The 24,172-nt window shown below is 42.4% G+C and overlaps 1 protein-coding gene and 1 pseudogene across 3 annotated transcripts in view; one reads left to right on the top strand and one right to left on the bottom strand.

Annotated features, from left to right (window-relative positions):
* The window catches only part of pds5b (PDS5 cohesin associated factor B), a 261,787-nt gene that overhangs the window by 110,271 nt on the left and 127,344 nt on the right, over positions 1 to 24,172 (top strand). For all 3 annotated transcript variants that reach the window (XM_068033499.1, XM_068033498.1, XM_068033500.1), the window contains exons 8-10: positions 5,087 to 5,227; positions 8,278 to 8,393; positions 18,429 to 18,523. In XM_068033499.1, the coding sequence (XP_067889600.1) occupies positions 5,087 to 5,227; positions 8,278 to 8,393; positions 18,429 to 18,523 (352 nt within the window). The remainder of the gene's footprint in view (positions 1 to 5,086; positions 5,228 to 8,277; positions 8,394 to 18,428; positions 18,524 to 24,172) is intronic.
* On the bottom strand, positions 2,086 to 4,268 carry LOC137370945 (myosin light chain 3, skeletal muscle isoform pseudogene; annotated as a pseudogene).

The following is a 24,172-nucleotide window of genomic DNA, read 5'->3' as shown; positions in this document are numbered from 1 at the left end:
TTTCCAAATTTGTGGAGATTGCTGGACATTTGTTCTGGAATTGCTAATTTGGTAATTGGATTAAAATTGTCAATTTCGTAGGTTTATCAGAAGCCACTTGTCAGGTCAGATATAGAAAGTGTTTCAATTTGTTTTATCAAACTTGTAAGCGAAGAAGTTCTTTTGGAGCACAGAAAACCTGTATCTTAGCATGATGCTGCTCAAGTCTGTGCATTGGCTATTTTATTTACTTGTTCATGGGATGTGAGCGTACCCCATCCCTAAATGCTCTTGAGAAGGTCGTGAGCCACTGCCTTGAATGACTGCCGACCATGTGGTGTAGGTACACCCACAGTACTGTTGGGAAGGGAATTCCAGGTTTTTGGCCCAGCAACAGTGAAGGAAGGACAATATAGTTTCAAGTCAGGTTGGTGTGTGACTTGGCGGGGAACTTGTAATATGTGGTATTCCCATGCATCTGCTGCCTTTATCCTTCTAGGTAGTAGAAGTCATGGGTTTGTAAGGTGCTGTTGAAGGAGGTTTTGTGAGTTTCTGCAGTGCATCTTGCTTCAGTGCTTACGGTTGTGTATTATTTCCCCTATTTAGCGTATCAAAATTTCTCAATTTTAATATTTAAATGGAGCTGGTTAGGTTATTAACGAGGGAAAATGTAATCAAGCGGGATGCTTTGTCCTGGATGCTGTCGAGCTTCTTGAGCGTTGTTGGAGCCCCTTTCCTGCTTCTTGTAGCTACAGTATTCGTATGGTGGTTCCAGTTCAGTTCCCAGTCAGCTGTAACACCACCCCCCCTCCCCCCCCGGGTGTTGGTGGTGGTTCAGCGATGGCAATGCCTTTGAATATCAAGGGAGATGGTTAGATTTTTTTTCTTGTTTGAGATGGTCATTGCCTGCCACTTGTGTGGCACAAATGTTACTTTTTTAAAAGTTAATATTTGTTGCTCACTGCATTTGCATATGATAGCATGTAATGACGAATAAAAGTATGGTAATGGACTGCCTCATAACCGGATGATGGGTGAGTGGATCTTGGTGCAGGGCAGCTTGCATTTTGGACAAGTTGGAATTAATGCTGGATAGGATGGAAGAAGTCGGGCACTGGAATAATTGAGTCTATCTGAAGCACAAGTATGGATGAGGGTTTCACTGACAGAGGCACTGAAGCTGGGGTGGAAGCAGGTCTTGTTCAGCAGGTGGAAATAGGCTGTTTTGGGGATGAATAGGTGTTGACTCTGGGTTGAACAAGAACCCAAGGTTTTGGGTGGTGTGGTTCATTTGGCCAAGCTTTATTGTAGATGAGCTTTATTTGATTCTGTATTCTGACCAGATGTTACTTGACACTGAACTGAAAATGCTATCAAAAGTTGCTTCCCTGGTGCATTTGGACCAAGAGATTGTTCTCCATCCATTTTACCTGCCTCTTCACCAGTCAAAGTGGAACATTATCTCCTGCTGTTTAGATGCTCCGAGTCTTGAATTGTGATGTCTTGGGTATGAAGCATTTTAAGCAATTTGAACAGTTATGGTGAAAGATCCAAAGCAAACTATGAGCCAAGCAGCAGATGGCTCAGTGGTGGTCGAGTACTTAATAGATTGCTAATATCCTGCAAGGAAAATGTCCATAGGTCAGTTGACGGCCAATTTACCTGTTAACACTTTCCTGGGTAACTCTCAATCAAGTTCCAGTTGATGGTACTTGTAAAGCTGCCACGTCTTTGCTAAGCATTAATGTCTAGATTTTTTTTTTTTGACCTGTCTTTTTTTTTTCCAAGTACACTGTACAGAATTGATAAATGAACACTGCTGCATGTGGCGATATAATATGGATGTTACAGCCACAAATTGAGCACTGAGACCTCATTGGATGTTGACTGCCATGTGCACTTCACAACCATGTCAAACATCATGGACAAACTAAATAAAGTCCAAGGTTGTTGTTCTTCCTCATTATGTTGTTTGAAATACTATCCATTGGATACAAGTTTTAAAAGAACAACGGTTTTGTGCAGTCCGAAAGGAGACTGCTCTCATTGGTCAGAAAGGCATAAGTTCCACGATGTGACGTCTTCACCCTGTCTAGTGTTCAGCCATTTAGAACCATGTGCACAAATTCATGGGGATCCATTTTAAATAGACATGATGTGTTTGACAAAAGCCTCATAGTTGATGCAACCGTTGGCATCATCTTGACCTGTCAGCAGTTGTTCCACCTGATCCCCTGTCAACTTCTCACCCAGTGTGGCCAGAACGTGGTGGAGTTCAGCCCCCATCATGGTGCCGTTGCCTTCCTCGTCAAAGATGCACAGACCCTCAACAAAGTCTTCATGGGAAACCTGCACTTTGTTGGCCATGGTCTGGAGAATGGGCAGGAACTGGCCAAAGTCAATGGCTTTGTTGGTCATCTCCTCAGCAGTGGGGTTGTTTAGGATCTTTTTCACTTCAGCATTGGTTGGATTCTGGCCGAAAGCACACCTAACATCTGCAACCTGGCTATAGGTAACCTTGGAATTACCAGTCTTGTCAAACAGGAGGAAAGCCTCCTTGAAGTCGGCCACCTCGTATGCTGAGAATGACATGGTTGGAGATCTGCAGAGGATGGGTGAGGAGGAGCAGCAGCAGCAGGGTTTGTCTTCCCACAGATGATCATGATTCATGTCTTTAGTTTTTTTTTTCCCCCTGGCAATTAGGGTTTGAGTCACATGGTGACACAAGTACAAAATGAGTAAGTGCAGATATGTGAGCACCTATAAAGTAGAAACAACTATCCACTTCCAATTGGAGGAGCAGGCTTGATGGGTTGAATGGCCTTTTCTTCTTGCTTTTGAAAGCATTCCTCACGTACTGCAATCACGCATGCAAAATATCAAGTCACCTTAACTTAGTTGGTAGCTGAGTCAAAAGGTTGAGTACAAGGTTGATTCCGGCAATAGTATTGAAGACTTGTGCTCCAGAACTTGCCGTGCCCCTCGCCAAGCTGTTCCAGTACAGCTGCAACACTGGCATTTGCCCGGCAATGTGGAAAATTGCCCAGGTACGTCTTGCACACACAAAGCAAGACAAGTAAAACCCGGCCAATTACTGCCCCATCAGTCTACTCTTGATCATCAGTAAAGTGATGGAAGGTGTCATCAACAGTGCCATCACGCAGCACTTGCTAAGCAATAACCTGCTCAGTGATGCTCAGTTTGGGTTCTGCCAGGGCCACTCAGCTCCTGACCTCATTACAGCCTTGATTCAAACATGGACAAAAGAGCTGAACCCGTGAGATGAGAGTGACTGCCCTCAACATCAAGGCAGCATTTGACCGAGTATGGCCTCAAGGAGCTCTAGCAAAACTGGAGTCAATGGGAATCGGGGAAAACTCTCCGCTGGTTGGAGTCATACCTAGCACAAAGGAAAATGGTTGTGGTTGTTGGAGGTCAATCTTCTGAGCTCCAGGACATCACTGCAGGAGTCCTCAGGGTAGTGTCCTCGGCCCAACCATCTTCGGCTGCTTCATCAGTGACCTTCCTTCAATCATAAGGTCAGAAGTGGGGATGTTTGCTGATGATTGCACAATGTTCAGCATTTGTGACTCTTCAGATACTGAAGCAGTCCGTGTAGAAATGCAGCAAGACCTGGACAATATCCAGGTTTGGGCTGATTAGTGGCAAGTAACATTTGCGCCACACAAGTGCCAGGCAATGACTATCTCCAACAAGAGAGAATCTAACCATCTCCCCATGACATTCAATGGCATTACCATCGCTGAATCCCCCACTATCAACATCCTAGGGGCTACCATTGACCAGAATCTGAACTGGAATAGTCATATAAATATGTGGCTACAAGAGCAGATCAGAGGCTAGGAATCCTGCGGCGAGTAACTCACCTCCTGACTCCCCAAAGCCTGTCCACCATCTACAAGGCACAGTTCAGGAGTGTGATGGAATATTCTCCATTTGCCTGAATGGGTACAGCTCCAACAACACTCAAGAAGCTCGACACCATCCAGGACAAAGCAGACCGCTTGATTTGGCACCCCATTTACCACCTTCAACATTCACTTCCTGCACCACCGACCCACAGTGGCAGCAGTGTGTACCGTCTACAAGATGCACTGCAGCAACGCACCAAGGCTCCTTAGACAGCACCTTCCAGGCTTGTGACCTCTACCAACTGGAAGGACAAGGGCAGCAAATGCATGGGAACACCACCACCTGCAAGTTCCCGTCCAAGTCACACACCATCCTGACTTGGAACTATATCGCCGTTCCTTCACTGTCGCTGGGTCAAAATCCTGGAACTCCCTTCCTATTATCACTGTGGGTGTACCTACCTCACATGGACTGCAGTGGTTCAAGAAGGCAGCTCACCACCACCTTCTCAAGGCCAATTAGGGATGGGCAATAAATGGTGGCCTAGCTACCAAGGCCCACATCCCATGAATGAATTAAAAAAAAAAATCACTATGGGCTTGAGATAATCGAAGGGTGCATTGCAAATGGTAGTATTGGAAGAGGAACGTGTTCTCCTGGTGTTCTGTCCACATTCCTCCCTCATCCAAAACCACCATAACAGATAATCTGGTTAATGCTTTATTTTATTTTTGTGAACACCAGTTCTATACTTGGCTATTTGGCTATGTAACCATAATTACTCTATTTCAAAAACTATAGACCGTTTGGGGTGCCTTGATATGATAAGGTGCTACGTCAGTGCTTTTTGTTATTTCTTCGACTATAAAAATGGACTAAGTGAATGTGATAATGAACTGTGGTGGTTTGATTTTGTGCTGGTTGAGATCTGAAATGCTCTGACTCAGTTAGGGCTTTAGCATTTATAACTGGCATAGTTCACTTGTGTTAAAATGAAATCTGTGTTGTGGGCAAAAGTGTAACTGGTGAATTCAAAGCGTACAATATTAAAAAGTGACCGCCAAAAGAATGTTAAATTGACCTCAGTTACCACATGTTTGCTCATCAAGTACTTAATGAGAATTTTTCTTTTCGTTCCATAAAATGCTATTTTTGTTTGAAGACTCTTGTTTGTGTGGTTACAGAATTGGTGTGAGCCATAGATCATGCTAACTGGTACACTTTCTTCCAACAGTTTTTTAACCAGGTTTTAATGCTGGGGAAGACCTCCATCAGTGATCTGTCAGAGCATGTCTTCGATCTAATCCTTGAGCTATACAATATTGATTGCCATCTGCTGCTTTCTGTTTTGCCACAGCTGGAGTTTAAACTTAAGGTACTTCTCTTAAATCTCCTACAAGTTTTACATGTAAGCAACTGTCAGCTTAATCTTTAAAGTTACTGAACAAATAATGAATATGTTCCTTTTTAAACATCTGACAATTTTAATTGGACGTTTAAGATTTTTTTCTGTATGTTCGTATGTTTAAACTTTTGAGGACTGGAGCAAAATTTCTGTGCATTGAAATTGAAAAATTCTCCAAAATGATTCTCTAGGTGTATTCTAAATTGTGTGATTTTTCAGATTTCTAAATAATGTTGTCTGCTTCAAAATAAACCTGACTGGGAGAAATGGCATTCCTTTGTAACTAGAAAGGGTTAGTTCCAGGAACTGAAGGGGAAGGGAGGATATATGAGTTTCTTCACACACTAATAAAAATGGGCAAGATGGAATGTCAAGATATCAAAAAGCTAGAGGAAACTGATGCTAAATTATCAGACTGCATATCTGACATCCTGTAGTTGATGAGCAGAAATTTCCTCCAACTAAACATTGGGAAAGCTGAAGCCATTGTTTTTTGGACCCCACAGCAAACTCTGTTCCCTAGCTACTGACTCCATCTTTCTACCTGGCAACTGTTTGAGATTAAGCCAGTCTGTTCGCAACCTTGGTGTCGAATTTGATCTCTGAGCTTCCGACCACATATTTGCATCTGCTGTAAGACCCCCTATTTCCAGCTCTGGAACGTCGCCTGATATGCCCCTGCCTCAGCTTGTCTGCTGATGAAACCCTCTTTGTTTTCTCTAACCCTAACTATTCAAACACTCTGGATTCACTCAGCAGGTCTGGCAGCATCTGTGGAAAGAGAAGCAGAGTTAACGTTTCGGGTCAGTGACCCTTCTTCGGAACTGACAAATATTAGAAAAGTCACAGATTATAAACAAGTGAGGTGGGGGTTGGGCAAGAGATAACAAAGGAGAAGGTGCAGATTGGACCAGGCCACATAGCTGACCAAAAGGTCACGGAGCAAAGGCAAACAATATGTTAATGGTGTGTTGAAAGACAAAGCATTAGTACAGATTAGGTGTGAATATACTGAATATTGAACAGCAGCAAGTGCAAACCTGAAGAAAAACAACCTGAAAAAAACAGTGGGTAAGCAAACTGAACAAACTAAGATGAAATGAAATAAATGCAAAAAAAGATTGTAAAAAATGTAAAAAGGAATGTTTAAAAAAAAAGGAAGAAAAAATAACTAAAAATGACAGTAAAGTGGGGGGCTGTCATGCTCTGAAATTATTGAACTCAATGTTCAGTCCGGCAGGCTGAAGTGTGCCTAATCGGTAGATGAGATGCTGTTCCTCGAGCTTGCGTTGATGTTCACTGGAACACTGCAGCAATCCCAGGACAGAGATGTGAGCATGAGAGCAGGGGGGAGTGTTGAAATGGCAAGCAGCCGGAAGCTCAGGGTCCTGCTTCATTTCATCTTAGTTTGTTCAGTTTGCTTACCCACTGTTTTTTTCAGGTTGTTTTTGTTTGTTTCATGCAGGCTCTTCAACTGGAGCTGTCTACTTAATGCCATTTCCTTGCCTTTCCTTCATATCCTTTTTATATTTCTTCTCAAATTCTAATCTGATTTTTAAATTATGTAGTCTGCCATAATCACTTTTTGTAAATATATTTTTTGTTTGCAATGTGAAAACATCCCTCTTAACTCCCTGGCTCTCATTACTGATCTGCCAACCAGTGGAAACAAATTTTCACACTTTACCTCCTGAATACCTTTATAAGAAGGCCTACATCCGATCCCTGTTTAACATTCCTGTTTTTACATTCTGTGGTAGTATTTGAATATCATAATCTTTATGTTAACCAATTAGTATGGATCAGATCAACTGTAATCTAATGTGTAAGCATACCTATATACACGTGTGTATGTGTATATAGTTGGGTATCTATCTAAATTTTTTCCCCCATTTTTTTGATCTCCGTTACATTGGAAATTAGAAATTTCAGTTAAAGTTCAAATGAAATATACATTTAGAAGTACCATCTGTTCTGGAAATAGTTACGGTGCTTTTATTTTTTTTTCTTTATAGCTCTAGGAAACCAAGATGGATATGTTCAGGAAGCATCATAACACACCAAATTCATTATTAAGAGATCTGTTAGAAAGTCATAAATGTACACTTCCACCACTGCTGCTCAGACTTTGCTGTACATCTCCTCACTACTGCAGTAATCATTAGTAAATCCAGTAAAAGTTAGCCAAGCTTAACTTTTAAATCCCAATTGTGGCAAATGTTTGCACGCACTTACTGTCAATTGTTTTCCTTTTATAGATGTGGACTTAGTAATTTATAAAAGGAAAACTTCCTGTGTGAACTTGATGTGTAATTTATAGCCTCCTGCCATTGAAGGTGCTGCAGTATCCTCACATGCCAGAAGTGTAATTTTCATTCTAACAATTAAAAAAAAAAATGTATATGGGATGCAAGCATCGCTGGCAAGGCTAACATTTATTGCCCATCCCGAAGTGCCCTTGAGATGGGGTGATGAGCTGCCTTCTTGAGCTGCTGCACCCGTGTGATTATAGGTACACCTAGAGTGCTATTAAGGAGGGAGTTACAGGATTTTGACGCAGCAACGGTAAAGGAATAGTGATGTCGTTCGAAGTCAGGATGATATATGACTCAGAGGAATTTGCAGGTGCTGGTGTTCCTATGTGCCTGTTGCTTTTGTTCTTCAAGCTGGTCGAGTGTGTGGGAATTTCTAATAGTAATATAAAACAAGGACAGATTGTGTGACCTCAAAATGGAGACTGAACTAGATCTTCAGGCCATTGTCTCATTACCCTTGTCTTGCTTTGCCTGAAGACTGCACTTGGATTTTTTTTTTTTTCCTGTGCAGTGCAATGGAAGATCAATGTTACTTTTATTTGAATGTTGGTAAATGCTAATGGTTACTGTAACAAATTGCATAACAGAAACAAATGCTTGAATTGAATTTGGGGAACCAGTTTTAACAATGCATGAAGTGTAGCAGAGTCATTAGATGAAGATTGTGTATGGCTATTGAAGTTCTCTTAATTCTCATGTTCACAGAGCAATGATAATGAAGAACGCTTAGCAGTTGTTAAGCTGCTGGCAAAAATGTTTGGAGCGAAAGATTCTGAGCTGGCATCCCAGAACAAACCACTGTGGCAGTGTTACTTGGGAAGGTGGGTTTCTCTTTTGCTTTGCAGCAGTGACTGAACTTCAAAACTATTTCATTGGCTGTAAAGCACTTTGGACATTCTGAAGTAAATGAAAATTCTTTACTTAAAATGCCAACTTCAGGTTTTGAAAGTACAGATATGATTTTCAGTTTTATAATTTATAGGGTCACGATAATAAAAGTTAGGGGGTAATGGTGACTCTGTTCAATATTGGTTAGACTACAGATGGAATGCCATGTGCAGTTTTGGGCATTAAGGAAAGGATGTCAAAGCCAGGGAAAGATGCAACATATATTTATAACATGTTTCAAGGGTGTTGATTTTTAAAGATTGCTTGAATCAGCTGTTTGATGCATGCAAATATCTAATCTCATGTTTTAAGAATCTCCAAATCTAGCTCCAAATCTGCATTCATCTTCAGAGTTCCTGTTTGCCCAAAATGGAGTATATGTGCTATCTGTTGGGACACCTCCCACATGTTTAAGACATCGAATGTGAAAAGTATTAGACCCAAGGTGAAACCTTGAGTGTATGCAGTTTAAAATTATGCAGATGTCCAAGTCATAGCACAGCTGCTGGTCCGGTTGGAAACGCTCTATAAATTTGTACATTGGCTGACTGCATTAAGAGCTGTGTGGCAGGAATGCTGACCCCGAATGACCGGTCTATCTTAGTAGGTTCCAATAGTGTGTCAGGGTGTCTCGTCAAGCAGTCACGCTACCCTTGTCTAGTTCAGAAGTGAATTGCAGAATCTGCCACAGAGGGTTGGCTTGTTCTTGCAATTTTATAATTGCACGTGCCATCTTAGACTCCCAGATCAGAAAGAAGACACACCCTCTACCCCACCCCCCGCACTTTGTCTGTTCCTTCTCTCCTCCCAACCTCCAACTTCGTGAGAGAATATTCACCCCTCTATTGTCAGGTAACTGACTGACTGCGGTTGAAGCATAACTGGGTGGACAACAGGTACTCAGTTTCTCATGAATGTGTGGTGTGCACAACATAATTCACCTTTTAGTTTTTTGTTCGGGGAGATGGACTTCGCTGGCTAGGCCTGCGTTTATTGCCCTTGAGGAGATGGTGGTGAGCTGCCTCTTGAACCACTGCAGTCCTTAGGGTGCAGATACCCCAACAGTGCTGTTAAGAGAGTTCCAGAGTTTTGACCCAGTAACAATGAAGGAACACGATATAGTTCCAAGTCAGGATGGTGTGTGGCTTGGAGGGGAACTTGAAGGTGATGGTGTTCCCATGCATCTGCCTTTGTTCTAGGTGGTAGAGATTGCGGGTTTGGAAGGTGCTGTCGAAGGAGACTTGGTGAGTTGCTGCAGTGCAATTGTAGACGGTACACATTGCTGCCACTGTGCATCGGTGGTGGAGGGAGTGAATGTTCGTAGATGGGATGCCAATCAAGCAGGCTGTTTTGTCCTGGATGATGTTGAGCTTCTTGAGTGTTGTTGGAGCTGCACCCGTTCAGGCAAGTGGGGAGTATTCCATTGCACTCCCGACTTGTGCCGTGTAGATGGTGGACAGGAATTGGGGAGATGGGAGATGAGTTACTCACTGCAAAATTTCCAGCCTCTGCCCTGCTGTTGTTGCCACAGCATTTATGTGGCTGCTCTAATTCAGTTACTGGTCAATGGTGGCCCCCAGGATGTTGATTAGTGGGGGATTCAGAGATGGTTTAGCTTCTGTTTTGTTGGAGATGGTAATTGCCTGGCACTTGTGTGGCACGGATGTTACTTGCCACTTATCAACCCAAGCCAGGATATTGTCCAGGTCTTGCTGTATATTGACCTGGGATGCTTCAGCACCTGAAGAGTCCCGAATGGCACTGAACATTGTGCAATCATTAGCGAACATCCCCATTTCTGACCTTTGTGATAGAGGGAGTTTTATTGATGAAGCAGTTGAAGATGGTGTAGATGGTCTGAGTTCATTGCCGCATCTGAACATGTTCAGTAACACGTTCAGTAGTAAATGCACTGGTTGATGGTGGACAATCTTGACTCTGTTCTTGACAGATGAGTTCATTGGATCTCCCAGCTGCCTTTTCACAGATCTTGGTACTGGAAAACACATCCTCTGCAAAATCCAAGAATTGGCCTTTGGTTTAAAAGCAGTGATGGTGACTTTGGCCTGACCTGTACAACATTCTAGAGTTTTGTGTAAGGTTCAGAAGCAACTCCCTGGCAGCAGCATCTACAACTGAGCTGTTCTTTTTACGGTCCTCTCTGCTCACCTCACTTGAGGAAGGGGCTAGAAAAGATGCCTCAAACATAGGCTGTTACAAATGGTCCTGGCCAGGGAACCTCACGAGGCAGGATCACCATTCTTGCAGTCGAAAACAAACACGAGCAAAAAAAAAAAAGCATGAATTTCTGTTCCTGGAATGTGCATACCCTTGTGGACTATCAGAGCAGTGAATGCACTGAAAGGAGAACTGCCATCGTTCCGTGGGAGCTTGTGATATGTAATAATGTTGCTGCTCTCGGTGAAACCTGACTCCCTGCAGTAGGCCAGCTTCGAGAGGAAGGAGGATGCACTTACTTCTGGAAGGGGAAACCAGAGGAGGATTGTCATATTTAGGGAGTTGGATTTGCTATCAAAAATGGAATTGCAAATATATTTAGAGAACTTGCAATTGGTGTTGATGAACGGCTCATGACCCTACACCTTCAGCTTAGTGGCAACCGATCGGCCACGATCATCAGTGCTTATGCTCCCACTTTTGATTCTATTGGTGAAACCCAACTTTTATGCAGATCTGGATTCTGTACTGGCAGTCGTCCCAAAAGAAGACAAATTGTTTCTTCTGCAATGGTATAGAGCCTTGGTGAGACCGCACCTGGAATATTGTGTACAGTTTTGGTCTCCTTATCTGAGGAAGGATATACTTGCCATAGAGGGAATGCAATGCAGGTTTACCAGATTTATCCCTGGGATGGCAGGATTGTCTTATGAGGAGAATTTGCAGAAAATGGGCTTGTATTCTCTAGAGTTTCGAAAAATGAGAGGTGATCTCATTGAAACTTACAAAATTCTTACAGGGTGTGACTGGGTAGATGTGGATAGGGTGTTTCCTCTGGCTGGTGAGTCCAGAACTAGGAGACAGTCTCAGAATAAGGGGTTGGCCACTTAAGACAGAGATGAGGAGGAATTTCTTCATTGAGAAAGTGATGAATCTTTGGAATTCTCTACCCCAGAGGGCTGTGGAATCTCAATAATTGAGCATGTTCAAGACAGAAAATTGATAGATTTCTGGATGCTTGCTTCCCCAACCCAAAGGGCACTGAGCGTGGGCTCACTATCACGTACAAAGATAAATTCAAGACAACATAGAAACATCCTGATCCATGGATTGGCACCTCCTGGGCTACATCATTGTCTGAGTCTGGGATAGGAAGGATGTGCAATCACCTGAGCCATGTGGGGTGAAAATGACTGGACAGACGACAGACTTGTATGCTCCATCATGAGCATACATCTGGCACCCAGGCACTCAAGATCTTCAAATAAATCCAGAAGCAGATTTAACCCATACTCTCCAGGATGTAGAGAACAATTTAAAGTGCAGCTTTCTTCCCATCTGGCTCTCAGGCTCCAATGATGTCAAATGTGGAAGGGCTTTGGGACAAGATCAAGTCTGCGATCCAAGAGACATGTACCCATATCATTGGGTTTGAATCTCACCGGCACCATTCTCATTCAAAGAACAAAGAAAATTACAGCACAGGAACAGGCCCTTCGGCCCTCCAAGCCTACGCCGATCCAAATCCTCTATCTAAACCTGTCGCCTATTTTCGAAGGGTCTGTATCTCTTTACTTCCTGCCCATTCATGTATCTGTCTAGATACATCTTAAAAGATGCTATTGTGCCCGCGTCTACCACCTCCGCTGGCAATGCGTTCCATGCACCCACCACCCTCTGCGTAAAGAACTTTCCACGCATATCCCCCCTAAACTTTTCCCCTTTCACTTTGAACTCGTGTCCCCTTGTAATTGAATCCCCCACTCTGGGGGGGAAAAATCTTCTTGCTATCCACCCTGTCTATACCTCTCATGATTTTGTACACCTCAATCAGGTCCCCCCTCAACCTCCGTCTTTCTAATGAAAATAATCCTAATCTGCTCAACCTCTCTTCATAGCTAGCGCCCTCCATACCAGGCAACATCCTGGTGAACCTCCTCTGCACCCTCTCCAAAGCATCCACATCCTTTTGGTAATGTGGCGACCAGAACTGTGCGCAGTATTCCAAATGTGGCCGAACCAAAGTCCTATACAACTGTAACATGGCCTGCCAACTCTTGTACTCAATACCCCGTCCGATGAAGGAAAGCATGCCGTATGCCTTCTTGACCACTCTATTGACCTGCGTTGCCACCTTCAGGGAACAATGGACCTGAACACCCAAATCTCTCTGTACATCAATTTTCCCCAGGACTTTTCCATTTACTGTATAGTTCACTCTTGAATTGGATCTTCCAAAATGCATCACCTCGCATTTGCCCTGATTGAACTCCATCTGCCATTTCTCTGCCCAACTCTCCAGTCTATCTATATTCTGCTGTATTCTCTGACAGTCCCCTTCAGTATCTGTTACTCCACCAATCTTAGTGTCGTCTGCAAACTTGCTAATCAGACCACCTATACTTTCCTCCAAATCATTAATGTATATCACAAGCAACAGTGGTCCCAGCACGGATCCCTATGGAACACCACTGGTCACACGTCTCCATTTTGAGAAACTCTCTTCCACTGCTACCCTCTGTCTCCTGTTGCCCAGCCAGTTCTTTATCCATCTAGCTAGTACACCTTGGACCCCATGCGCCTTCACTTTCTCCATCAGCCTACCATGGGGAACCTTATCAAACGCCTTACTGAAGTCCATGTATATGACATCTACAGCCCTTCCCTCATCAATCAACTTTGTCACTTCCTCAAAGAATTCTATTAAGTTGGTAAGACATGACCTTCCCTGCACAAAACCATGTTGCCTATCATTCGGCGAGCATGATGAAGAAATATGCAAACTTGTCAATCGGAAAGGCCAAGCCTCCTTTTGTATGTTAAAATCAGCCTGCAACACAGCAGAAACAAGAAAAATATTTACTACTCCAATCCAGAGCTCAGAATAATACGTGTCATCAAGAATAAGTGGTGAGTTGAGAAGGCCAGTGAAATTCAATGCTACGCAGACTGGCATGACATGCGCGGCTTCTTCCAGGCCACCAAGACTGTCTATGAATCAACAACAAACAGTCCATTCCCCCTCTGAGCTGAAGATGACAATACTCAAGAAATTGCAGTCAACTAAGACTGTTGGAAGGAGCACCAGTGAAACCTTCTCAATTAGGTGTCAACAGTTTAGGGCAAAACCTATCAAAATAAATCCCTCAACAGCTTGAGAGTTCAAATTTGGATCTGCTGCCAGCATTTGCTGAGTTACTAAAAGGCTGTCCAACAGATGAAGAAGAACAAGGCGTGTGGTTCACAGTATTCCTGCAGAGATCTGTAAAGCTGGTGGTCATGAACTCTCCGGTCAAACTCCGGCATTTGTACATAAATCTGGGATGAATTGGTACTACCTCCCAATTTCTGCAATGCTGTCATTGTCTGCCTTTTCAAGAGGGGTGCAAATCTATTTGTGGGAACTGTAGAAGCATATCCCTTCTGTCCACTGTCAGGAAGATACACTCTCAAATCCTCTGGAACCTATCCGTCAGCAGAGACATCCTTTCAGAATCCCAATGTGCTTTCCGGCCATCTGGGGGAACCAGAGACATGATCCTTGCATGACAAATTCAAGAAAAATATCTGGAACGGCGCAAAGAGTTGGCCTTTAATAACCTGCCGAAGGCATTTGACTCCATCAATTGCAATGTCCTTTGGAAAGTTCTCCAGAGACTTTGATGTCCAGCAAAATTTGTTAGTCATGCAGAAGTCACAGAATAATGACAGCAACCATTCTTTTGCAATGGGTTGGAGACTGAGCCCTTTTGTAGCTGGACAGGCGTCTAGCAAGGCTGTGTGAATGATTGTGACTACTCTCTTTACTACCTCAGCCTGGTCATGAAACTCATTCGTGACCAACCTTCACAAGCAGTCATGGTTTGAGTTCCAACTTGATGGGAAGATTTTTCAACCTCAACAGGCTGAGAGCCAAGACTGAGGTGACTCTCTAGCATATCATGACCTGCAATACGCTGATGAATGTACAGCTGTGGTTCATACTGCAAGTGACATTCAGATCACCCTTGACCTCTTGAACTGCGCATATAAAAGGGCTGATCTTTCACTCGATCAGAAAAATCAAAATCCTCCCCCAGCCCAACCCCAGACAAGCATCTGTACCCCAGCTATTGATCTTGATGGTGAGACTTTAGAAGTCAGAGTCATTTATGACACAGAATGAGGCCATTTGGCCCATCAAGTCCATGCTGGCTCTCCATTGAACACTTCTCAAAAACACTGTAGTCACCATCCTTCTATATGGCAGTGAGACTTTGGTCACCTACCAAAGGCACCTCTGGGCACTGGAGAATTTCCACCAGCAGTGTCCCTGCAGGATACTCAGTTGTGGGAAGATAGGCGACCAAACTCCAGCATCCTCGCTAAGACCAATTCTTCTAGCATCGCAACAATCTGCATAATAAGCTCTGTTGGTCTGGGCACTGCATAGGAGGAACTTGCCATAAACCATGCCAACAAGCCGCAACACAGTCAGAAACTGACTCTATAAACTTCGCTGCAAAGCAGCAACAAAAGCGGATGGAGAGAGCAGAACCCTGGCTTGAGAACCCCCCCCCCCTTCCTCAGGGCAACTCCTGTCCTGTTCTCTCTGACCAAAGATTTATGGCTCCAGGATTGGCCCATTGAGTCACCGGAGGGGACACAAATCATGAATGCCTGGCAGTCATCGTCGATTCGAGGAACTGACAGCTGAAGGCATCAAGTAGACTAGTAGATAGTTGACAATCTTGGCTTAGTTAAGAAAGATGGGTTCATTGGATCTCCCATTTGCCTTTTCACAGATCTTGGTACTCAAACACATTCCCTACAAAATACAGGATTTGGTTGAAAAGCAGTAGTAGTGACTTTGGCCTGAACTGTAAAACATTCTAGAGTCTTGTATAAGCCCACAAAGTGTGGTCTTTCATGAAATTGAAGGAAAGTAACCTCGTGGAAAAATCCTGCTGCTCATTTCTAATTGTGCTGTCCTTTCAGAGCAACTGGTAAAAAGGCTCTTCAGATTGTCATTGTCTATTTAATAACCTCTGGTGGGAACCTTTTGGTAGTTTTCAGCTTTGCTCCAATCCCCTTCCTTTTACATAGCAATCACAACGGCATTCTGGAATATAGAGCATGCTTGCTTTAAAAACAATCCTATTGATCAGCTTCAGTAGGAAGTTCCAAGGTATTGTTCTTAAAGACATGTGCTGAGATCTCCCTTTCCCCCACTCACCTAAAGAGGTTTTTTGGGATTTGGCATGATGCAACATAAATGAGATGTGTGGAGTCCAGTCATGCTGAAGATCTCAAACAGGTTTATTAGCAGCTAACTAGTATATATAGTCCAGAACAAACTATATTTACAGAACCTTCCTCGAGGTGTTAGAGTTGCAGTGTGAATCTTGCTTAGTCACATGACTATGTCCTGGTACTTAGCTCATTAGCATACCAAGGTCTTAAAGGAACATCACTCTTAAAGGTGATCACACAACGCAATTTGCTTCCATTTATGTGGAAAAGCAAAGCTAGAGGCCATCGATATAAGATAGTCATCTAAGAAGTTAAACAAAGAATTCGGAGGAAACCTCTTTACGCAGAATGTGATGAGAATGTGGGACTTGCTACGGCAGGGATTCGTGGTGAATCGTGTAGCTGCATTTTAAGGGGAATCTAGATAAGCGTATGAGGAAAAGGGAACAGAGGGCTCTGCTGACGTTTGAAAGCTAGGAAGAGGGTCGAGTGGAGCATAAACTCCAACATGGACTGCTTGCGTCTGTTTCTGTGCTGTATGTTCTGTGTAATCATGTTCGACCTTTTGCAGCAGTTCTTTAAAGGCCTTTTGCTTTTTATTTAACTACTTTCCTTCCCTTTTTGTTGGACTAACATGGCCATGATTAATATAGGAGTAGCTCGCACACTTCAATTTCAACAAAAGTGAAATACTGTGGTTGCTGGATATCTGAAATTAATAAACAGAAAATGCTGATCGGGTCAAGTAGCATTTGTGGAGAAAGTTAACCTTTTTTAGTCAATTACCTTTCATAACAACTCGAAGATGTTGGAGATGACCGGAAGGACTTGATTGCACTAGAGAGAGTACAAAACAGATTCACAAGGAATGAAACATTTTAGCTGGAAGGAAAGATTGGATAGGCTGAGATTGTTTTGTTTGGAACAGAGGAGGCTAATGGGCAATTTAATTTGAGTTGTATAAAATTGAGGGACCGTGATAGATTGGCTATGACTGACTTTTTTCTGTTAGCAGAGATGTCAATAGCCAGGGGCAGAGATTTAAAATAATTGATTGGACAAGTCAGAGGGGAGTTGAGTATTTTTATTTTCCACCCAGAGGGTGGTGGGGGTCTAGAATTCATTGCCTGAAAGCTTGGTAGAGGCAGAAACCCTCTGACGTTTTTTAAAAAACTTGCCAAAAGGCTTGAGGTGCTGTAATCGACAGAGCAATGGATATAGAGCACGAGATAATGAGTCATGTAAATGATTTACATCAAAACAGAAGATGGAGAGGGAAGCATGGAAAACATGACTTAGAAGGCTCCCATAGCCTAGGGATGTGGAGGAAGAAAAGCACGTATATCCCAGGGGTGTGGACTACCCTACCAGCTCTGCCCCACTAGGAGACTCCACCCAATGCACACCAGTCTACTTTTCAGTAGCTCTGGTGCAGCCATCCTCCATTACCAGCATTCGCTGCCAAAAGAGAACAGGGGAGGGTTGGTTAAGGTCTAAAGTTAAACTCTGTGAAGGTGGGTATGTTCTAAAGTTCCTAGAAGAAAGACGAGGTGCTGTTCCTCAAGCTTGACTTCATGGAATAGTGTCAATGACCGAGTGAGATGGAGAATTAGAATGGCAAGCAACTGGCTATGATTAACCGCCTTCAGCTTTGTTGAGTTGATCATACAGTTCAGATGTCAGATACCAGGCACCCAATGTATTCTCCCAGCTCAGTCAGGGCAGATGCACCATAGGAAGACAGAAGAAGCGCTACACAGATGTGCAGAAAGCCAACATGAACTCCTGGGAGACTATAGCCAGATGGAGGCAGAATCTGTGGCAAGGACCCTAGCATTTTGAGACCCAACAACAACAAAATGAAGAGGAAAAGCGAGAGCGGTGAAAATAACAAGCCATGACCCGAACTAATAATACATGACTAGACATCCCACATGACAACAAGCACCCTATGTGCTATAAAGTATGTAGATCCCATATCGGCCAACTTCGGACTCATTAAGACAATTATCCTCGCCTGCGAGGGATAGCCAATGACAATACTAGTTAATTTGGGGTATGTATGAAGGCTAGCCTTGCATTAACCGGAAGGAGTCTGCTTGATGGGATAAAATAATTTCTTATTCCAAGTTGTATTCTGTATTGGACTGTGGAATATACCAGGGCCTTTCTCTGTCCATGTCTTCATTCAAGTTTGCAAAACCACTTCGAGTATAAAAGAAAAGCAAGAATGCAAATTTGTGAGTATCTGATCTATCAGTTGAATCACTCGTTGCTAAAGGGGCATTCATTTTAATAAATGCCTATAGGAAAGGGAATTTGGGATAGATGCTCCTGCTGGCTAACAGCTGTACTTGATATAATTACAGCCAATTGTTGTGCTATCCACTAAAACTTTGCCACATATTGACTGTTTTTTGGATCTGAAGATATTTTGGTTCCAATGGGTGACTTGAAAAATATTACCTGCTGTAGTGAAGATACTCCATTCAGTAAGTTTGCAATTCAATACATTAAGTTTCTATTCTCCACATTATTACTGCAATTCTTGCTTGCAGATTCAATGACATCCATGTTCCTATCCGCCTTGAATGTGTAAAGTTTGCGAGTCACTGCCTTGTGAACCACCCAGATTTAGCGAAAGACCTTACTGGTAAGTACCCAGTTCACTTTCATTTGTAAATCATCTATTGCTTTAACTAATAGTTGAAAAATAAATCCCCTTCTTTTCATTTTTGTTACGTCAACATCATAATGGGGAAGTGAATCTTTGTGGTATCCTGGTAACAAACAGTTTAAAAAAAGATGGAGCAAAGGAATGTGCTAAAGACTTGTACCTAGTAAAAGGGCATGCATTACAAAGATTGGAAAAGCAAAAGAAATGAGTTTGGTGTGTTGCTGTTACTAACAATACTAAGTGACAACAAGAAGCAATTGCATTTGTGTAACCCCTTTAAGCTAAGATAAATCTCCAGGTAGTTCACTAAGGCAATCATTTAAAAAAAAAAAAAAGCTGAAGAAAGAAATATTAGGGTTGATTGGATTTTAAGGCGAGCCTTAAAGCAAGAAAGAATGGTGGATGGCTGTATGAAAGACCTCTAGAATTTAGTAGCTAGGCCAAGATGGCTGAAGGGTAGGAACTTCAAAATAAGCCAGAGGCACAGAGTGCTACAGTGACTTATAGTATTGTGAGAGCTTACGGAGATAGGGAGGCCATGAAGAGATCTAGACACAAGAATGAGCATTTTAAATTTGACGGTTGGGAAGCTGAAAACCGTTGTAGGTCAGCAAACACAGGATTGCTGTATGAGCAGGACTTGATGTCTGATAGGATATGGGCAGCAGAATTTTGAATGAGCTGAAGTTTATGGAGAACAACAGTTGGAGGTTAGCCAAGGAAGCAATGCAATCATTTGCGTCTGGAACTGATGAAGGTTTCAGTAGAAAATGGGAAGAGTTAGGCATGTTACTGAGATGGAGATCAGCAGCTCAGTGGTCTAACAGGAAGCCAAGATTGTACACAGTCTGGTTCAGCTTGAGAGGATGATTGGGGAGGGGGTGTAGAATTAGTGACAAGGGTACAGTTTGTAGTGGGGCTATGGTATTCCCATAATGTTTAACTGGATGAATGGTCTGGCAACAGAGTCAGTGCAGAAACAGACCGTAGTACAGTCGAGCTGGGTGATCCACTTGTGTATAGAAGCTGACCATGTTTTTAGGGTGATGTTGAGACCCAGCGAGTGGACAAGGAGGGAGTTTAGGGTATATCCTTGGGGAATTTTGAAGGTGATGGTGTGGCGACAGGAAGAGAAGTTATTGCTGGAGATGGTTTGGCTGCAGTTGGTTATAGTTAAGAATGGAAACATGAGAGCAGTCCCATCAAGCTAGACAATGGTCGTAACCCGTTGAAAAAGAATGGTATGGTTGGCCATGTGATGGGCTGCAGAGCAGTTGAGGAAAACCTGGAGAAATCCTACACCACAATCAGAGGATGTTATTTGTGTTAAGACTGACTGCTTCAGTCAAAGCCCCCAATCAAAATATACGATTTCTGATTGTGGTGGGACCAACGCACTGTTAATTCAATCCCATCGTTCCACAGATTGGCTAACATATCATTTAAAACTTTCCAAATTAAAGAGACACCCAGCCAAACTGTACCATCTATTAGCCCCTGAATGAGGCTAACCAAACCAGGTGTCTTTAAGTCAATAAATTAACTGTGTGTTTAATAATTTAGTTCTTCTAATTAATGAAGATATAAACAGCATTTAAAATAGAAAAATTAGAGTCCTTGCAAATTTACAGTCCAATGTTGCTCCAAGTCCTCACAGGAAGTTGCTTTCCGTCTCTGGCGAATTTCAATAATTAATGACTTGCAAACACTTTCAACAGAATCAATCTGACTTGAGTTTTTGAGGGATAAAAGATTGTCACAGTCTAACTTCCCTTCAATTTAAATTACCAGAGATCTCTGTCTTGGCTTGATGGTTTAGAATTTTGAGATAATAATTAAACAGGCTAAATTCCTATTCCTTCAGTTTAAATGGCTGGGAGCTCTTAAGTGCTGACACCACAGCTGTTTCTGTGTCTGTCTGAACAAACTGTCTCACTAAAAGCCAGTTCAGAATTGAATTGTAACAAATGTATTGCATCAGGCTCACTCCCAGTGGCTGTTTCTATGGTAACGAGAATGCACCCTTTGAAACACTGTCCAAATGGCTGTTTCTAAGGCAATGAAAATGCATCTTCCTATAACTCCTAGGGCTTGCTGGTTCTTAAAGCAATACTAATCCCTTGCAAACCTTAAAGGCAAACAGCATATTCTGAAAAAAGAACTACAGGACCATGACACTTGTGATTTGGGTTAGGGCTGTTTTCAGTGATAGAAACCTGATTGGGAGAGATTCAAACAGGGAGCTGTGGGAAAGATATGGGCATGACTTTGGAGGTGACGACATGCAAGTGCTAGGTTACATTTTAAGGGAATTTCAATGATGGTTGGAACAACATTTTTATTAGAGATCTTGGTGAAATGACATTTAGATTTTTCTATTCAGTACTGAGCCCCAATCTTGCAAAAGGACAAAGATTCTTTGCAAAGATTTCAGAGCTTAACAGCGTGCATGATTATAGAGTTTGTGATCTTTGTTATGAAAATAGGCTCTCAGAACCGAATTAGGTTTTTATTGGAGAAAAGATAGGATCATCAGATCATAGGAAATAGGAGCAGGGGTAGGCCATTCAGCCTGTCGCGCCTGCTCTGCCAGTCAAACAGATCATCTACCTCTATGCCATTTCTCCCCGCTATCCCCATATCCCTTCATGTCATTAGTATCCAGAAATCTACTGGTTTTTTTTTCCATCTTGAACAAGCTCAGTGATTGAGCTTCCACAACCCTCTGGATAGAGAATTCCACAGATTCACCATCCTCTGAGTAACGAAATTGCTCCTGATCACCGTCTTAAATGGCCTGTCCCTTATTCGGAGACTGTCCCCTGGTTCTGGACTCACCAGCCGGAGGAAACCACCTATCCACATCTACCCTGTCATGCCCTGTAAGAATCTTGTAAGTTTCAATGTGATCACTTCTCATTCTTCGAAACTCGAGAGAAGATTGAGGGGGAAAGATAATCTGTGTCTTTAAATTGCTATAAGACTTGAACTGTGATTTTTAATTTGGACTGTGACACTAAGTCTAGACTAAGCTATTCACAATATATATTGACTTTGGTGAGGAAACTAAATGTAACATTTCCAAGTTTGCAGACGACACAAAGCTGGGGGGGAATGTGAACTGTGAGGAGGATGCAAAGAGGCTCCAGTGTAATTTGGACAAGTTGGGTGAGTGGACAAATGTATGGCAGATGCAGTACAATGTGGATAAATGTGACGTTATCCACTTTGGTTGTAAAAACAGAAAGGCAGATTATTGTATTAATGGTGATAGATTGGGAAAGGGGGAGGTGCAACGAGACCTGGGTGTCCTCGTACACTAGTCACTGAAAGCAAGCATTCAGGTGTAGCAAGCAATTAGGAAGGCAAATGGTATGTTGGCCTTCATTGCAAGAGGATTTGAGTACAGGAGCAAGGATGTCTTACTGCAGTTACACAGGGCCTTGGTGAGACCACATCTGGAGTATTGTGTGCAGTTTTGTTCTCCTTATGAGGAAGGATGTTCTTGCCGTGGAGGGAGCGCAAATAAAATTTACTGGGCTGATTCCTGGGGTGGCAGGATTGATGTATGAGGAAAGATTGGGTCGACCAGGCCTATATTCACTAGAGTTTAGAAGAATGAGAGGGGATCTCATAGAAACCCATAAAATTCTAACAGGACTTGACAGGCTAGATGCAGGGAGGATGTTTCCGATGGCTGGGGAGTCCAGAACTAGGGGTCACAGTCTCAGGATATGGGGTATGCCATTTGGAACTGAGATGAGAAGAGATTTCTTCACTCGGAGGTTGGTGAACCTGTAGAATTCTCTACCGCAGAAGACAGTGGAGGCCAAGTCATTGAAGGACATAGATATATTTCTTAATGCCAAAGGGATCAAGGGATATGGTGAGAAAGTAGGAACGGTACTGAATTAGACGAGCAGACCTGATCTTTTTTGAATGGTGGAGCAAGGCCGAATGGCCTACTCCTGCTCCTATTTTCTATGTTTCTATGTTTAGAGTGTACAAGTACAAAATCAAATCAACTTCAAGGAGGATAATAAATTTCAAGAATTCCCCACAGAGTCTCGGAAATGTGGAACACAATCATTGATGAAATCATTAATACTGTGGCTTTAGGTCCAAAAAAGAATTGGATAAATGCAATATTGTTGAAAATGGGATTAACGTTTGTAAGATAAGGTATTGATAAAGGTATTAAATCTTCACAGAAGTTTAAGGTTCCTTTGTTGCTGAAATGAAGAAAGTTTCACGTGTTGATGCTGGAGTATGAATAAGTATTCTTAATAGTTTGGGATTGGGGGAGAAATTCTATAGAGCTTTCCCTCAGGAAATTAAGACCAGGCCATTTGCTTCCACAGACCACAAAATCTAGTCCATTGTGAATTCAAGCAATCTATTAAGAAGATATTTTTTATTTCACAAGGTATGATTATTTCTAGTCACATCTATTAATTGCAAGGGTTTAGTAATTGGAGATCAATACAGTGAAAAAAAAAGTTTCTTGCATCACAAGCAATATGCTGGGAACCACTTATGTTTATAAATACTTATTCTTAGGCAGGAAATTCAACAATTCTCTCCCTCTCCCTTTTGAAAAATCAACTTGAGCAATAAGGTTGCAAGATATTTTGTACTTCTAGGCTTGAAGTAATAATTGGACATGATGGTGGTGTGCTGCCCTGTGCTGCAGTTGAAAAGATCTGCTGTTGCTGATAGCATGACCTTTTGACATGAAACCACGAGTGCTTCTATAAAGAGCTTCATTGCAACATTTTATATTTGATTTTCAACTTACTGTTCATACAGTGAAATCCAAGCTTTCAGACTCTTTGAAGGCGCTGTATGCTTTAGTTTTGATAATTAATAGTCCATAAAATTAAGAGCTTGCTGAAAAAAGATGCAACAAAAACATTCAATATTCCTGGAATGGTTTATTTCATGATTTTGGAGAAAATATATTCGCTTATTTCTCTCACTTGGATCTGACTGGCTCAAATGTAATTCATAGCACTAATCACAATTGAACAGATGGGCAACATTACCAACAAAAGTAAGCAAATGTGGTACTTTAACTTTCAATGATCAGTTACTAAGGATATATGAGAAATAATTAAGGAATCAAGTTGTTCCTTTTGTTGGGGATATGAGCCACGCTTTGTCGTATAGTAATCTCTAACTCACTGCAAGCAATGCTGCAGGAAATTGGAATTTAAAATAAATTTGTTATTGGGATATGGGCAAGGCTGGCAATGCTGCATTTATTCTCTGTTCCTGAGCTACCTTGGGAAGGTAGTGGTGGGCCTTCCCTTTTGAGCTGCTGCAATCCAAATGGTGGTGATGCTCTTTAGATCATCGAATTGTTACAACACAGAAGGAGGCCAATGGGCCTATAATGTCTGTGCCAGCTCTCTGCGAGGGCAGCTTAGCTAGTCCTCCTCCTCTGCCTTTCCCCCATAGTCCTGCAGATCTTTTCTTTTCAGATAATTATACAATTCCCTTTTGAAAGCCACTTGAATCTGCCTCCATCAGACTCTCTGGCAGTGTGTTCCCGATCCTAACTACTGGATGCGTTTATAAAAAAAAAAGTTTTTCTTCATGTCGCCTTTGGTTATTAGGCCATTC

Source organism: Heterodontus francisci, chromosome 6, assembly GCF_036365525.1.
Source record: "Heterodontus francisci isolate sHetFra1 chromosome 6, sHetFra1.hap1, whole genome shotgun sequence".
Taxonomy (NCBI): domain Eukaryota; kingdom Metazoa; phylum Chordata; class Chondrichthyes; order Heterodontiformes; family Heterodontidae; genus Heterodontus; species Heterodontus francisci.
The sequence above is the reverse complement of the archived record's forward strand: the minus strand, read 5'-3'. Positions and strand labels throughout refer to the sequence as shown.